This window comes from Bombus affinis, chromosome 8 (genome assembly GCF_024516045.1).
Source record: "Bombus affinis isolate iyBomAffi1 chromosome 8, iyBomAffi1.2, whole genome shotgun sequence".
Taxonomy (NCBI): Eukaryota; Metazoa; Arthropoda; class Insecta; order Hymenoptera; family Apidae; genus Bombus; species Bombus affinis.
In genome coordinates this window covers 10,265,521-10,283,858 of record NC_066351.1, presented here as the reverse complement: position 1 = coordinate 10,283,858, position 18,338 = coordinate 10,265,521, and the positions used below count along the sequence as shown (strand labels likewise).

General features: G+C 38.6%; 1 protein-coding gene across 2 annotated transcripts in view; it reads right to left on the bottom strand.

Annotated features, from left to right (window-relative positions):
- Positions 1 to 18,338, bottom strand: part of LOC126919317 (laminin subunit alpha-1) — a 204,722-nt gene that overhangs the window by 143,654 nt on the left and 42,730 nt on the right. For both annotated transcript variants that reach the window (XM_050728320.1, XM_050728321.1), the window contains exon 2: positions 15,913 to 16,220. In XM_050728320.1, coding sequence (XP_050584277.1) covers positions 15,913 to 16,220 — 308 coding nt within the window. The remainder of the gene's footprint in view (positions 1 to 15,912; positions 16,221 to 18,338) is intronic.

Genomic DNA, 18,338 nt, shown 5'->3' with positions numbered 1-18,338 from the left:
GTCTTTGTTAATTTGTAGGAAATTAAAAGATATTTTTGTAAACATATGTTAATAATTATATTTTCGTGGTGAATTTGTGTGCAATACAATGAAAAAAATATGATGGACTCAACCTAGTTCCCTACAGTCTCTACACCCAAGACAACTCTCATAAACTCTTCCATAAATCATACTTTCCAATTTCATGTTTTACACACATCGCAACCCTTTCATATATCCTGCACACTTTTAGCTCGTTATGCTCGTATGTAGTTAAACGTATTTAACAACTCTGCCCATTGTATCACGTTGATCCTCTTCAAAGAGTCGAATACTTGTAGCAAACGAGAAAATCATTTAAACGATCTCTTAATTACTCGGCTTTCTGCGGGCCATTCGAGTTAACAAACAATGCCAAAAATCATGCTTGTTACAGAATATACGAGCCAAGCCGGGCGCAAGAACTTTAAAGGGTCGTTTACGTTGCCGGTTAATTATCAATCGTGACGCTGTCTAATTTATTGTATGTATTGTGCACGGCATAAAGGGGGTGCAAGGCCTTTTCAGCCGTTTCACGGGCCGCGGCTGTTCGTTACCAGCGAAATCGCCTTCATCACCCGAGAAAGTCCAAAGAAACGTATTATCTCGGGCTTTGGGTGGTCCTGGGCAGTCGATTTTACGACTCGATTCGCTTTCACGAGAATTTTGCGACTGGAACACGGGCACGCTTCCTCGTCAGCCGTTGCCAGGACCACGGCCGATGAAATCGTCAATTTACCGACGATGTTTCGTTACTTATAACTGTTAATTGCTTGCCTCCTAAAATGTTCTCGTATCATATATAATTTCCTTTCGTTCCTTATTTAGGAGTTTTATAATTGGAATTCTGGTCTTTTAAATTTCGACGAGTGAAGTTTGTCGAATGTTAAAGGCTACGAAGTATTCATGTTTCAGAATTCACGTGAAATAATGAAATTCTAACAACTTTATCATAGTACTTCTTAATATTCAACAAACACGCTGCCGGTATTTTTACCCGGGAAACGTATGTCTTTCTCTATTGCGTCTTGCAGCGAACGAAAAAATACATTTGAACACGTCTTCGGCTGATCTTGAACTCCAAAAACGTGATGACATCGTGGGACAATATTAGAATATGTAAACTGGCGTTTACTTTATATTGTACGATATATTCATACATTTATATTTGTGCCATAGCAAGATACTCATTGTACCCTGAATCTCTCTCTCTCGGCAAAAAAATTTAGAGGTTCCTCGATTACGCTCCCACCAAGAGATTCAATCGATCTTCGCACCAGAATCAGCATTTCGAGCGAAAAGGATGTTCCACTCCTGTGGATCTTCAAGCGTTCACCTCTTTTTTTCGTACCGTTGCCTGGCTCGAGGAACCACGCCGTGAATACTTGTACGAACGATCGGCTCGGTGCCGGAGGAGCCGAAAGTATGCAGGTACCGTGTACAACCTGCGCGGGTAAATACCTGCTCCAGTATACCTGCGGCGCGACACAAGGCCTCGTCCATAAACGGCCCGCTATGTACTGCATTTATTCTTTGTTAGCCGTTTCTCTCTAGCGTTGCTTTATCGTGCATCCATGCTGCAAACCCTCGCGCCTTCGATTACAGCGAAAACGAATAATATCTCGGCTGCCTCGATATACATTAACAACATGTTGATTCGCGATGCTAATGTGTACTTCGTGATATTTCCTTCTTCGTCTTTTTGGTTTACGTTTTGGAGATATATCAAATCTTGGTAGTAATGAGAGGATTTAAAAGCAAACATGTAGCTCCATGAGGCACGAGGTTGAAGACGCTTACCATTTATATTGATTTTATTTAGTTAATTGTATATACACAGGATATCATGAAGAATATTCTGTATAAGTTTTATCAAAATATGCTGAAAATTGACAAAATTATAGTTGACATTGCAAGAAGCGCGCTATGTCAAGCTTGATAGAAAATGTGCTGCATAATTTTTGAAGAATACCTGCAAGGAATATTTCCGCCGATTTTTCGATGCTGCGCACACGTGCTATATCGAATACGACCATTTCGGAGTTTAAGCGTTTTCCTTGCTTCTATTCGCTGATTTTTACTAAATCTATTTTTATGACGAATCATAATTCTTAAATTCATCAGTATCTCCAGATTTACTTTTCTAATAGAAAATTTTTATTTCTAGTATAAGAGGACCAAATACGAATTGAAAAATTTACAAAAATAAGCTTCGAAGCAGCTGCGATATTTAAATTGTGTTTATTGGAAATCGATTTCCTAACTGAACTAAATTAGGGGTACATAAGTGTAATGCTCGACTCAGTACCAGCTAACGTGCTGTCGCGCTCACAACGATGCCATGTTGAAAAAGAATTGGTTTTTTTGAATGATTTTTATATTTGATTGGTCACGCGAGGTCACCATACCATATTGAAGAAACCAATCTCAAATGCAATTCACCGCGTGTTCCTATATGGATTACAAGATAGTATCGTTGGAAAACTGCATAACACGTTCGACGGAGCACGAAAGCGCTTCGGCTCGCTTGCCTTCGAGCGATTAAAAGACGAAGGAAACGGCGCGAACAGGTCGAACGTCAGGTGAAATAATCGCCTCGTGACGTCGTGGCTGCACCCTCTCATTCTCCCGTTCCAATGCAATTATTTAATGCAACAGAACCGTTTACGTTGCCTGTGTCGTGTGCATCGTGGAAACCAGTTTAAAAATAACCAGAAGCCGCGTGGTGCGGTATGAGCTTAATTGCCGTGAAGTCGCTTGATCGTGTGTACATGCGCGACGTAGCAGGTATAGATCAAGTTAACACGTTGACTGCCACGCGAATTTTATATATTCCGTCCTGGGAGCCGCAATAGATTCGAATATACTACACGTACCAACATTTACTTTTTCCAAGATATTATGCTCTGTATTCGCTTATTTTCTTCTGACAATGTCATCTACATCATTAACATCCTTGAAGATTTTTTAATCCATCGAATTTATCTGATTTTAATCGCTCGTGAAAGTTTAGTAACGCGGATCATCGACGTCTATGGCAGTCAACGTTTTAAACAGATGAACGTACGATGGAAATTGTAACTGTTTTCTTGAAAAATGGACAAACGAAAATTTGGATCAGGACAAATGTGGGCAAATCGTGGAATAGTCACATCCAACTACCAAATCAATGAAAAATGTTCACGGAGGTGCCGATGACAAATTTCTTTTCAGATGGTCATCATCTTATTTTGAAGGATGTACAAACGAACATTTTCATTGGACAAATGTGGATAAACGAATACTGTTCGTTTTTTACTTTGCACTTGGCGATGCCAACTTCGCAAAGCTCCTTTTAACCCTTATCGTGAATGAACGGTAGATGTGCGATAAGAGAACCCGTGTTTGCGGTTTTCCGTTCTTCGTAAATCCATTTGCTCGTATAACTGAACTGTCGAAACTTCGTGAATGTTCATTTCATTGTACGTACTGTCATTGCACTTTCTTTGGTTAACTTCTAGTTGAACCTGCAAGATGCTCAACCGGCAAGCATCGCGTTTACCGGTCCGTCATCAAAGCTGAAGGATTAGTTCCGGTCGATTCATCAGCGTCGAACCGTTTTCACCTGGACAAGTGGAAACTGGTCACGATCCTGCGCAAATATCAAGGCAACGTGCGCATATTCACGCGCGAGTTCATCCACATAAACGATCCTAATGCCCATTATAAATCAGTGTAGCCTCGAATTATACATATTTAGAGATGCAATATATCCAGTCAAGAAAAGTTTCTTTTATTACGGTCGATAGGTATGTCTTCCCCGAAGCAGTCTTTCGGCTGGTGAACCAGAAGATTCTATTGATTTATCGCCAACCAGCTCGCGCTCTCGATTTTCTCACATTTTCAAACTCTGCAGCCGGTCACGAAGTCGTTACCATCTCTTGATACCGGTTAATTTTTTCATAGTTTCCGCCTCTCTGTTCGCGCTTGTAAGAAGTTTCACCGACGAAAACGGTGGTCCAAAGTGGGTGGCGAGTTACTTCCCAGGAAACAGCCCTTCCCCCATGGGTTATTACGGGAAAGAACGCCGCTCATCGAACAGGAATTTATGGCGGCCTCGAACGCGCTAATTGGACAGCTGTTATGGTGGCCGGCAAACGTAGCGCGTCCGCTTTGAACTTTTCCGGACACCTGACAAATTTTTGTGAATCTCGCACACAGCGCTAATTGTACGCGGCGCTGTTTAAAGCTGTCCGAGCTTTCTTAAGATCAAGTTAGTTGTTCACGTGACATTTTCTCTTCGCCTTTATGCACACAGTATATCAACGTCGTTTTGTGGAAAAACAGGAGACACTCTATGTACGTATGATAGATAAATCGAGATTTCACATCAAAGAAAGAAAGTACGATCTATCAGAACTTTCTTTCCATAAACGAACAAATCTTTCATTATAAAGGAGCAAAATAAGTATTTCAAAATAGAGGAAGAAGGATGTTAAGTACGAAAGATATTAAGCTTGGTGGGCGGAAAAGTAGATCATAAGTTTAAACCAACAAGAAATGTAACTAGATGAGCGTTTTAACCCGGAGGGGAAGGGCTATGAAAAAATAAATAAAGCAAACAGAGAGATGGAGAGAGAGAGAGAGAGAGAGAGAGAGGAGGAATAACACATGAAATAACGGAGCCTGCAGTAATCGACAAGTACTTGATGATCACTGAACTTCCGCGTTCTTCGTTTTCTTTACCAGCATATTGCTACAATCGAACGGTGGGTCATTTCCTCTTCTGGTCGGCAAAGGATCGACAAGGGGCCGCGGATAATATCACGGGCTCCGAAATATCTTAATAACGAGTTCTACCTCAGTTCGACTGCGGCTCGAGATAATAATTCACGCTGTTCTGCCGCGTGCACCGCCAATAGCCGGGGATTGGGAGAGACCAGGAAGAGAAGAACGGTGTGCAAGAGGTACAATGACAGAAGCTGCGGCAGAAAATGGGGAACGAATGGGAGGACAAGAAATGAAATAAAAAGTAACGGGAGATTGGATGAGAGATAAAATTTGTGCAGGGGGTAGAGAGAGGCTGAGAGGGGAAATAAATTGAAGAAAGGAGTAAGAAAGTAAGAAACGGAGTGAGAGGAACAGAGAAGAAAGAAATAAGAAATGATAACAGAGAAATGTGCGTGGAAAGTAATGTAGCGAAGAAGAAACGACGAGATTATGGAATAAAGTTATTAGGGCAAATTGTATCTCAAATTGACGAGTGGAATTAAATAAAGTTCAAATTTCTTACTTTATCAAGTATAATGAGATGTTAAATGTCGATGTCAAGCGAGATCGGCCGACTAGCGGAATGATATTTTGAGATTATAAAACATCACGGTTAGCGAATTTTTACCGGTTTTGGTAATAAACAAAACTAGTAAAAAACTGGCGATAAACAAGAAAACGATGACAGAAAGATTAAAGAGAATAAAATGGTTAACATTCTGGATTATTTCAAGAAACAAAAACTTACAAATTTATGAAAAAAACCCGGGGAGAGAGAGAGAGAAGTAACGAGGAGTGGAACGAGAAGAAGCTAATTGTAAGTAGTAAAGAAGATAAACGAAGAAGAAAAAAGAAGCAAGAGAACGAGACTGTAGGTAAAGGCGTGAATGAGGGCAACGCTGTAAAAGCAGGTAAGAAGTACCAAAGTGAGCACATAAAAGAAAGAAGAAAAAGAGGCTAAGAAAAGAAAAGAGAAGAATATGAGACCCGACCGAAAGAAAGCAGGAAGAAAAGGAGCGGTTGGTCGTGGAGAACACGGAGCAGAATCACCTGTAGTCAGTTGAAAGAGCAAAAAGATGGCCACACGGCACGGTGGTACGCGAAGGTTCAGCACCGCGGTCTGTAATTATCGCCAGTGGCCGTGGGAATTGAATTACGAGGTAAATTCGTAACGTGCCATGGTGTCCGCGCACGCCGGCCAAAATCAAAGAACCGCCGTGCGGCCTCTTAAACCGTTTCGTGCAGTAAAAAGTCCCTTCTGACTGATCGCCTGACACACTTTGATCGCGCAAGCTTTCTGTCCCGGGTGGAGGTACTTTCTTGTTATTAATGATCATCCGTGCCGGACCCGGGGAAAAAATGCACTCGTTACTTTTTTAATTCACCGTAAGCTCGGAACTTTTATACGGACACGGGGAAGATGATTTATTTGAAACGCGTGACGCGAAGAGAATCGCGATTGAAAAATTAAGATCTCGCTACAATTTTACTCTGATCTTAAATATTAACGATAGCGGGCGGAATTGGCGATTTTCTTTTGAACCAGTTCATGATATAAAAGTGACTTTAAACGCTATGATATAGTGTTTTGTCTATTTATCCCATGTATATTTATTTGTTGACTTTTTTTATAATAAAATTCTTAGTTCCTCTTATTTAACTTTAATAATTTCTTTTTTTTTTTTACAAAGGATGTGCCATGGTGAACGTTCATGATTGTATTTAATTTAGGTTAATATCAGACGAGTCGACTGATGAAACATAAATAATGTTTAAAGCTACGGCATAAGAGATAATATCTTGAATTAAAAGGTTTTGGTTACGAATAACCATTATAAATGACTAAAATTTGTTTGGTTACCGGCAATCATTATCGATGAAGGGAATTTTATTTTTGGTACAAATAACCGTTATCGATGACGGGAATTTAATTTTGATTACCAGTAACCAATATAAACGACCGGAATTCTTTATGGTTATTAGTAAGCATTATAATTATCGAAGGCCAGAATCTGATTTTCGTTACCGATGACCATTATCAGTGGCAACAATTTTTTCTGTTTATATTCGGATATTGTCAATTGTTATTAACATTACTGATGATTAGTACGTATTCATTGACAACATAGAAGAATTAATTATAAAACTTATATATTTTATTAAGCGATAAAACGGTATGAAAATATACGAAACAAAGAATAGAACAGACGATACTGAAGTACAATATTAATATAAGGCTTAATAAAAATATCGTACCAACAGTTTATCCTATTCTTTGTTTTATATATTTTAATACCGTCTTTTTTACTCAATAAAATGTACAAGTCTTAATGCGATATCTTAATGTAATGTATTTAATAAAATTGTACGATTGTCGAACGTAATTACAAAAAATTTTTGTCGCCAATATCGATTAGCGGTAACCAAAAGAATTTTTCGCCATCGATAATGGTTATCGGTAACCAAACTAAAATTCGGCCCATTGACAATATTTATTAGTAACCAAAAATAAATTACTCTCATCTGATAATGGTTACTGGCAGTCGAAAAAAATTGCAATCAGTCACGATGGTTATTCCTAATCAGTACAATTAAAAATTAAAATTTTTGAATCATTTCATTCTTTTCTGTTTGAGAAATTTCTTCGCGATTTATTGATAACTGGCTTTCATCGAAATAAAAATTTATTTTTAGTCAATGACCCTTTACCAAAAATGTGTTTAAAATAACTGTTATTTCGAATCTCTAGTCGATACCACTAAAAATTCATAATGGCGAAGATAAAGTAGGACCAGCTGCCCGAGTTCCAAAACTGGGTTCCAAGTATCACACTGTGGTAGACACGATTCGCACGAGATCGCGTAACTCTGATAAAGAAGGGTACCTCGCTTGTGTTACAGGCCGCATCATCCAGTCGAAAAACGAACAAATCTGACCCGCTCGAGAACCGATCTTCCTTGCCCTACGGGGTATTATTTACGCGACTTCTTCGTCTTTCTCCATTCTTCTCTCTGGCCAGAAGAGATGATTCATTCAGTGGTTCGAAGACGGGCGGCCAGGTTCGAGGACCTTGAACACGAAGCATCGGAGGGAGCCTGACACGACTCGTTAATCCGTGAACAATGAAAGATTTCGATGGCGTCCTGCCGACCTGAGTCGAGTGCCACTCGCTGCCTCTTTTCACTTTCGACTCGACCCTACGCCCCGAAGGGTTACGACGTCTCCGTTCCAGCCTCTGATCCTTCGTTACACCATAAAATCGATTCCACATACTCGCTTCCTGATGTCCTACTTTTCCTCCAAATGACACTTTGCTGGTACTTCGGCCGCGTTTGTGGGCATTTGAACTACTTGGCGTGGCTGTTACTACGTCGCATAAAAGGCCAAAGCAATAAGTTGAGATTATACTGGATGAGTGTCTCAAAGATGTTCGGAGCGTTTTATGGGTCAGCGTGAGTCGGTTTTAATGGGAAGAAAGATGTTCCTCGAAGTGAATTTAGGGATTATATTGGTAAGATTGTCGGGAGAAAATAATTAACTTTTCTGTTTATCAATATTAGTATGGTGATATGAAGTGTCAAATTATAAGAAAAGATAGTTATCGTTATTTAATTGTTGTAATTTTAGAGTTACAAAATTAATGAATTAATAATTACACATTGAATTAGATACACAGTGTTACAAGGACATTTATAATTGGTATCTTTTATTCTCTCCAGCATATTTTTCAACCATTGTAACGTTTAGCATTTTGTAACCTCTAACATCATATCCTGAATTGAAAGTTTGAAATGATCACATGGCCAGTTTCACTATGTCCATAACGCTCGTCGCATTTTTTTCAAAATACGATATAAATACTTTCTCATTTCTCGACAGTTACTCTTAAGACAATTACTCATCGTGTTTTATTGTAAAATCATTCTACCAAACGCGCACTTTCTACATACATATTTCTTACAATTTCTTTAATATCATCTATACAGGTGAAACGCGCTACCCAGTTGTATAACAAAGAAAGTTTCATCAATTTTTCATACTTTCACATAAGCTGTAAAAAGATACCTAACCTTACACATTATGATTCCCAAACTCGATAAAATTCTGGCATTCAATGCGCCACGAATCGAAGTATATAATTTAAAAAACGTGCAGCTATATAAATGTACAAATTATTGATGTTGTTGTGTTTCTAAGAAGAAACGAACGATATCACTTGTTGGTAAATTCAAACATAAGATTTGCCACTTCTCAAATTCTCCAGTATCGAGCAACTGGTTAAATATAATTACAATGAAAATTACAATTATACTACAACAATGAAATAAATGTAATACGCTAAATATAATAATAAATTAAACGATAAACTTAGTGCAGGCATCTTGTAATATAAATTTCATCTTGTAAAGATTAAACAAATGTTTGGATATAGTATGCAGTATTGAATTCTTGGTAAGAAACATATTTTTCTGTCACCGAAATAACTGACGCTCCTTTCTTTCTCGATCTTTCGACGATCATTTGTATCCGTCTAGTAATTGTGCAACATGTTCCACCAACCGGGCCATCCACGACGAGATAATAGGTAGTCCATCAACAGGACCATTTTAGGTAGGAACAAATTAATTTATTTTGCCGAGCGTGTCCGCGTGGGCGGCCGGGTCGGGCTCTGATCTCTCGGTGTGCTGTCATGCCAATCAGTAGCGCAAACAGAAGTTAAATTTAAAATGAGCCAGCGACTCGAAAGAAATGCACGGAATGTCAGGCTCCCGCAACTCCGCGAATATATTAAGCGTCGTTTGTCGCTGCATTCACGAAGGAAAACGGTGTCGCATCGGTTAACGTGAATCCCGAGGGTGATACTAATTGCAGGAATCTGGGGAAGGAGTTTGTAATTGAGAAAAAAATATGTGCGAGTAAAATCTATTTTATTACGACCACCGGCATGTATTTAACAAGTTCGCTACCGCCATTTAAGGAAGAATTAAAAATAATTTCACCTAATGTTGCAAACGTCTTTACATTACACGTATGTATATGACGCTAGGCTGTGAGTAAATTTCTTGCAAAAGCTGTTGAAATAATAAAATGGTGATGAAGTTGTATGTATTATAATTTGTTCAATTTCAACTTATTAGCGCAGAGATTGAACTTGATTACATAGATGACAATGCATACGTTATCTTTATCCTACTTGTTGTCGAACTTGTCCTATGTAATTATTTCTTTGGCGATCCAATCGCTTTTTGTATCGCAAGACTGTCTTTGGTTTGCTATAAAGCGCCTTTGTTCCTTAAAACTACCTTAAACTATATTTCGTTGGTTGCTACTTGTATTTCACACTTTGCACAGCCCACTTTCATCATATTTCCTCCGCCTCCTTGTCTTTTTTCCTTTCTATCTTTTTTAGCCACTCGACTGCTTCCGCTTTTCCTTCTCGCGCTAGTATTCTTTCCACGGCCAGGCTTGTTCCATCAATTTCTTCGTACATTCCTCTCAAACGTTCCAAATGTTTCATGTTCAAATGTCCTTCCGCTGGTTTTACAAAATAAACTCTTTTCCTCTCCATTCGCCCAAGATCTATATGCGTTCTCCAAGCTGTCACGCTTTGAAGAGGCGATGAAGATAAAAATATTTTTGAAACTATGTCATTCTAATTTATTAGTATGGTACTTTTCGAAACATTCATCCAAGTACAAGCCCGTTGCTTTATTATCTTCTAATTTACAAACTGAAAATTATCCAAAATATTCCTATGAATATTTCCAGAATTAAAATCGAGCGGCGATTATATGCTTAATAAGTGAACTTACTCGGAATGCTGACCCTGACGACATTTTCCAAGATCATTGAAATCGACATGAGATGTATTAATATAATAATAGAACACTGCTCGAGCAAAGAGCTGATCACATTTCACTAAATACTGAACAGTTAAAATAACTAGAAAAACATGTTGTAACAGCAGACCAGACGTATAAAGTTTGTCATTGTAATTGCTGTACAGAAGCATCTTCGATGAAATCGAACGAAGCTTCTTCTATTTTTCTCGTGGGAAATTGAAACGAAATTTCTTATAGCCCAGTAGGGAATGTCTTAATTTCAACATTTCGACAAACAGAGTTTCGTAAGCTTCCCTATCCCCTTCGGTTTCGTTAATTACGGCGTTATGCTAATGAAAGTTTAATTGGATCGATAAAAATATCTATAGCTCGATATCATGATTGCCAATCGTTACAGGTAATAATCGCAACGTTCGCGAAGTACAATGATACAACGTTGATTCGGGATGTTGGCTGGTTACCAGACGAAAGAAAACAATCGTGAACAAACGACAACCGCTCGTAAAATTAATAAGCGCAATGAACGTTAACGAGGATCATAAATATGACCGCCGCAGCCTGCTTATCCACCGATTAGCATAATCACTCCTGATACACGTGGACCGTAATTTAAAAATATCACGACGAACCTCGGTGTACATGGTCATTTTATAGAGAGCCTGGCAGGGTCTAGAGGCGAGCTCGAAAGTTCGACGGTTCGATGATGTATGGTAACTCACCCTTTCCGTGGCGTACCTTTTAATATTTAATATCTGTACCCTTGTGGAAGATGTAATTTGTGAAAGATGTAATTGTAGTTACATGATCGCAGTTCAGGTTGAAATATTCGGGTAATTGACGACTCGTTACGAATTCGTTGGATTAATAATTTTGACCTTCTTAATATTTAATACAATAATATGAGAAAAATTTAACTATTTTCTTCTTCGGATAAAAGAGACACGTATCAATAGGATGGTAGAAATTATATAAATTTAATAAAATAAATCAATATCTAAGACCCCCCTTAAAGAAACCGTACCTATGATGGAAATATTTGACTGAAATAAATTTCATTTACAGTAACATGATAAATAGAATACATAAGAAAATCTAAAACACTTATCCTCTGCTGTCTAACGCAATTATTCTTTTCATCCTTCTCATAAACTATCTACCATCCATTTCTCACCGTAATTTCCAGATAAAAAATTTAATTAATGCATCGCTGAAGAGCTAGATGCTTGCAAATGCTTCATCAATCATCGATATATTTTTCTCAGCACATTCTCTGTGACTATTAATAACAGCTCGATCTCCGCAAACATCGTATTAAAGACATTCGTTAACGAAGCCTTTTAATTAATTATTACAGAGAAATCACCTACAGCCGATACGACATTCCACGATTATTCGTCAAAGATATCTTGCCCAGGAAGGATTAGCTTTGCAATCAGTATCCAATTAGAGACGAATACTCCGAACCATCCTCTAATTACACGCCAAGATTTCGTCTACATATCTTAACGCGTACGTTACTCCATCTCAATGTTGTTCAATTTTTATTTTGATATTAACGTAATAGTTGTTTCTCAGATAGGGCTGCTGTGCGATAATTAGGTACTCGTTAATTTGACTAGATGGTCGTAATACTCTGAACGATGATCATTATAATTATTAAACGATCCCTTTTCGCTACTGCATTTCAATATTTGCATTTTATGCTTGAATAATTAAGTTAGGAAACTTTGCTATGATTAAGTGTGTGTTGAGACGACTGTCTGTTCGTGCAGACATTTTATAAAGAAATAAATAATTAATGAATAACGAAAGTTAATAGTTGGAGAGTTAATAAGTTAGAATAAATTATATTATAAGTAAAAGTCGAGAAGTTGTGTAGTAAATTATATACGTAACGGCGACTGATCATTTAAAAGAAAAATTAGGCGGAGTTTTGTTCCCTTGGAAATTCCATCGTAAAATTTATTACATCTATAATAGCTAGTTTCCTTATGCTATTTAATCTAAAACAGAAGAAATCCATAGTTTCTTTCAGCAGTAATTTCGAAGAAAATTGTTTATAACATTTTACCTAGTTCGCTGTGTGACTTGCTACGTGGCCAAAGGCTAAGCGAGCAATCACTTTGTCGCAACATTTTCATTATTTTATTATCAAGATTTTAGAAACAACAATCCGACCCACGATCTAGATTAAATTAATTCATCGTTGAACGCACGAAATTCAATCTTTTTTATCGCAGAAATTAGATCTGATGAAAAAGATTGACCTACAAGAAGTCTCATTTGCTTGGTTAAGAAGCTAATTTACAATTCAAATGTATTAATCCCAGCGTCCCTGCCGGACCGTTTGTAATCCAATACCTTTACGACATAAATCAAGGAACATATGAACGAAAATCAATGTGTTCACGATCCAAATTCCTACACGTGGCTATTTCGAAATATTTTAGAAGATGGAGGATCCGAGAACGAGATGAGGCGTTGCAGATTACATTTTTAAGAAGTTCTCTAGCACGCCCGAGCCTCTGGGATGATTATACGTTGACCAAGGCTGGGCTGATTACTGTGATTAATATCGCGTTAAAACAGCGGTGGCGATTATGTCGGTCGCGAACGGTTTCACCTCTAACGAGCATCATTTGTGACTCCCAATACCGACAACACCAGCAACAAGAATAAATTGCTCGATGTATATACGTATTGTATGCATACGCGATCGCGCAGCCTAATCGAAAAGGGAAAAGTAAAAACAAGTAGCAGCTACGGCTACACCCCCGCTCGTAAGCATTGGAACACTCGCGAAAATTTCAGAAAAGCTGAGAAATTATTAGGAGAGAATATTATTCATATTAGCATATTATGCGTATAAACTTGGTCGTATAAACCATTCGGATATTACGTGTTTACTGAACATTGCAACTTCTCGAGAGAATTCTCGAGAGAATTAATATCAATGTGCCTGTTAGAAAGGTCAGGCATTCTCATACGTTCACACTCAGCTGTGCACTTCTCGTTACGAACGTACCGATGTTATCACCAGATTGTCAAATTTAACAAACCAATTCACTGGAAGCATAAACTTCTTCCGCGACTCTATATCTTCTTTTATATCAAACGTAGAGAAAGTTCTCCGAAACGGATTAGGTATTTAGATAATTATCATATTGGTATTAATTTTGTACCTTGCGACATTTCGCTTATGTATGAAAAAGGGGTTAACCTGCTCCCCTGTTTACGATAAAATAGAATATTTATATTTCTAAAAGGAATTTGAAGAATTAAAATTCCACAGACATAAAATTCCACCAATTACGTGACTTTTAATTCTATCAATGACAAGGAGACAGCAGGCTATTCTTTCTTACAGAAGATCCATAAGATATTAGTATAATATTAAGCCTACTATTTTTATGATTTTATGCAAATATAACAGGTGTATGTAATTTTTGTAACGACACATGTCGCATTTTTGTACTTCCTCTCCCTCAATAAAAACGAATGTGAATAAATCGTGTTACGGTTTAACGATATGTATACTGTAATTTACCAAAGAAGTTCGTAGAGCCAACGATTTCTACCATAGTATTTTCCATTTAAGAAATATACGTAGACTTTTCTGACCGACTGTAGTTAACGGAAAAGTTGTTTGCCCCAGAATATCCGACCCTCCCACTTTCTCGATTGCGTCGCGTCCTTATTACCAAGGGAATCTAAGAAGGGCCGCGTTGCTTGTTAAAGCGTTTTTCGCCAGCGCCGTTCGCAATTTGCTGCGGGACCCGCTCCCCAGGTATAGCCGTTGCTCGCTGCATGCGAAATTCCAAGAAAGGGACCAGAAAGTAACCATTGCCCTTCTCTATCTAGCCATCCTATCTGTCTATCTCCGTTTGCTCTGCTTCGCGTAATCGGCGTCGCCTCCACCTTCTCTTTTTCCCAGAGTTGACGTTCTTCTCCAACCTCCTTTCCCCAGAGCTCTCTTTTCAGCCGAGCCGCCGCCGCCACGCGGTTCGTAGAGAACATAAATTCGTAGAGGATCGGGCACAATCCGAGAAACGAGCCTAACGAACAGGGAAAAAGCGACTTTACGATTTTTCGGAAGGGACAAGGAACCTCTCTTCAGCGCCCACTACACGACCCCTTAATGGCGGCGTAATGTAAGGCGGCCGCTTGAGTTTTGCTCGCCGAAAGCCGAAGAGGCGACGCGAGGGGAATAAATCGTTTGGAATACAGGCTTGTTTGAATAATGAAACGCGCTTTTCTCACGGGATCACGCGGCGGCTGGGGTAGCCCGCCATTGTCTTTCCTTTCCTACCTTTGAAACAAGCAACGTTGCTACGGAGTTAGGTTTACGCGTTGGTGGTTGTGATGAGATTGAGAGGGGTATTTTAATCCTGCGGCGCGCTTTAACAGAAGGCTATATAGAAGTTGACCAGACGATTTACACGTTGTAGGTAACTGAAGGAACTGTTTCGATGGCCGCTTTTTCTTTTTTTGTCAACGCGATTTAAATCTCAATTTCGCTGCTGCTGCAATCGTGTACCGAACTTTAAATCGCAACTTGTATGAATATTAAATTTCAATTAAAAGAGAAAAGATTGTTACGTAATCACATCCAGACACGTTTTGATATACAAGTTGTACTGTAACACGTGGGACCCACGTTAGGAGTGAACAGCAAGCACGCAAACAATGAAAAAGGTTCATAGGAACACGTGTCCTAACCTTGTTCCACAGTTACAGCCGTTCTTGAGCTTCGGTAATCCGCGACTGCTTACCTGTGTAAAAGGTGCTCGAAATGATCGGTCTGTATGCAAGTTTGCAGTCGTCGTATCAAAGAATTTCGCGATTTTTCAAAAATTGCATGTGTGTGTCGTATAATACGGAGCGAGGACATGTCGAACAACTTCTACGAAGGTAAGCAGTTGCAGATTATCGGAATACAAAGTGGCTATAAATTTGAGGCAACGTCAAATAGAACGCATGTTCGTACGAACCTTATCCATTGCTTTTATGCCTCCTGTCCACACCTGAACATGCTATGACAATAAACTATCTTTCAAACGTTTCAAAGACAAAATAAAGGATGATAACAAAATTTTTCAAAGATACAAACAAACGGATATTGTAATGTTAATAAACAAAGAACTAATGTTCAGATTTCTAGAAACTGATGACCAATTCGCCACGAAGATTACTTTGAATTAAAAACTTCAATGGCGATCGGTTTGAACATAGAAAATTCATAAAAATGCCTTACGAAACTATAGAACAAAAATCACTGTTTATCATCTTAAAGCCATCTTACCTGTTTAAGATCCAAAACTATCGTCACGTATTCGTAGTGTTCTCCTCTGGCAAGGGTTGGACTCTGCCACCACTTTCCGGGACTCGAGTCCAGTATGTTGCTAATATTATGTTTCTTGCCTGGATCCGGACTCCTGGCATCGCAAACCGCGCATCTCGACGATTCGGAAGGTTTGCAAAATGTTTCTGGCCCTTCTTCACCGCAAGTTGCGTTGACGAAGATGTCCGCCTTTGCGGCCACATTGAATGTCGATGGGAAAAGGCCGCTATTTTTTAGGCTCTTATTTATTCCATACAGCGCGGATTGTCCTAGAAATTAAATAATAAATAAAATAAAATAAATTGCGAAATCTCGAACTGATAAACATATGATAAACTTGAAATTTAAAGTCAGCAGGCAAAATGCAGTGTACTAAGCGATCTATTATTATCAGCACAATTACTACGATTGAGGGAACACGTAGTTAAATTCTTCGTGAAAGAAATAAGGTAAATGTTGGGAACAAGAAATTTTTGCGTTTGTTATTTGAGATAAATTATTTTGAAGATTTGCTCAACGTATGCAAGTTGCATTTGTAATTTATATTACTTGTACGGTGCTAACTTATACGATAAATTTTACTCGTATGCCATGCCATGATTACCCTGTCACTAACAAATTCTTCGCAACATTATCGACAATCATTAATTAATCGATCCTAAGCATATTCCTCACGATGAATGCAGCTTCCAATCACCTGTAGCATTAAACGTGAAATTTCACGCAGAGGAAGAGAAACTTGCTACACGAATGACATTTGAAGAAATTCCTCGATATCGAGGATACAAGCGGACCATCTATCTCGTAATTTCCTTAGGATATGTGGTATAGTGGATGATGTAGGTATATAGTGACAGGTTATGACAGAGCTCACAGCACGGAACCAGTTGCACACGAGCGAACAAGTTACCGCGGAGAGATGCAGCGTCCCGAGTGACAACGTGCATCGGTGAACAGGTTCCTGACTATCCTGGACGCCTGAACAGGTTAAACGCGCGTAAATAATAATCGACACGCGAGCTTGTACCGTGTCAAAGCAACGTGACGAGCGATCGTCGCCTTGAACGACCAAAGACGAAACGAAAGCTATTCTACGTGGGACCCATGGCGCAATCGACGAAAGAAGTATATATCATAAAGACGATTAGGCATCAAAGCGTACACGTACGAACGTCTAGATAAAACCCGAGAGGATAAGGATCCTAAAATTCTGTCAGAACTGTCAGGTCTCTTGGTTTTGTTTCAGTTTCTACGTTTCTAATTGACAATCGTAGAACGTTGTATGATACCCTGGTTATCATTATACACATCTTGGGTGTCCCTCGGTGTTCTTCGAATGGCTTATGCGTAAGTATATACGTGACGCTTTAACTTATTTTATTTTATTCTACTTTTCACTTCGACATGTTTTTCGTTTGTATTGGATAGGCTTGCGAGTAAATTTTATTTGAAATAAAGATAAAAAATAACAAATTGAAAGAAAGGGTCGCTTTCATTTTAAGAATAGCACAAGGACAGTTTATCTTGTGCTAGGTTCAAATAAATAATTTTTAAAGAATTCTGAATTTTAAATATTTTGCATTCATTTTATTTCAGGGTCCGTTTGCAAATAAACTACGTTTTATCATGCTATGATAGGATGCTATCCGAATCACGCAATCTTATTTCTAGCTTTGTATTCTTTGATATTTAGAGTATTATTGGACCTTAGAAACTATGCTAAGTAATTTATTATATTTCTTTTTTTACGTTTATAACCAATATTGTCGCATATTGTAGTTCAACACTTGACAACAAACTCGTTTTTCATACAGAAAGGAATAGAAAGATGCTTTATTATGTCTGAAGAAATTTAATCTAGAATCTACATTTTCACTTACGAATAGTATTAATTTATTGCCTCTTATTGTAACTTTTATATACACTATAGCTGAGATTCTCTTTGTGCAGAGAAATTGTCCGACGCGATCGATCTTCAAACAGCGACAGCCGTTTAATTTAAAGCCAACACCCACGAGTGAAGTTATTGCTTTCTCGACTTAGCAGCGACTATTCTATGATATCAGATGAGAGAGAGCGAATTTTTGCGATTGCTGGTTAATGATTCTGCCGAGTGTAAATTATGCAGCGCGCAGTGCGCGCGCCGTGTATCGACCCGATCGAACGACGAGAAGGAATCGGAGAGTGAAACGAGTCGCTTTGAAATGCAAATGTGCCGTTTCACGTGTTACCCGCTGGAGAATATACGAATCGCGCGCGAAAGCTTCACGCATCTTTTGTAATTCGCGAATTACGGAAGGTACGTGCGATGTAGAAAATGAAAAATACCTGTTTATCGAGCTATCGCGGGGAGACGCGGTCGTTAGAATACGCGTCAACGGGAGTCG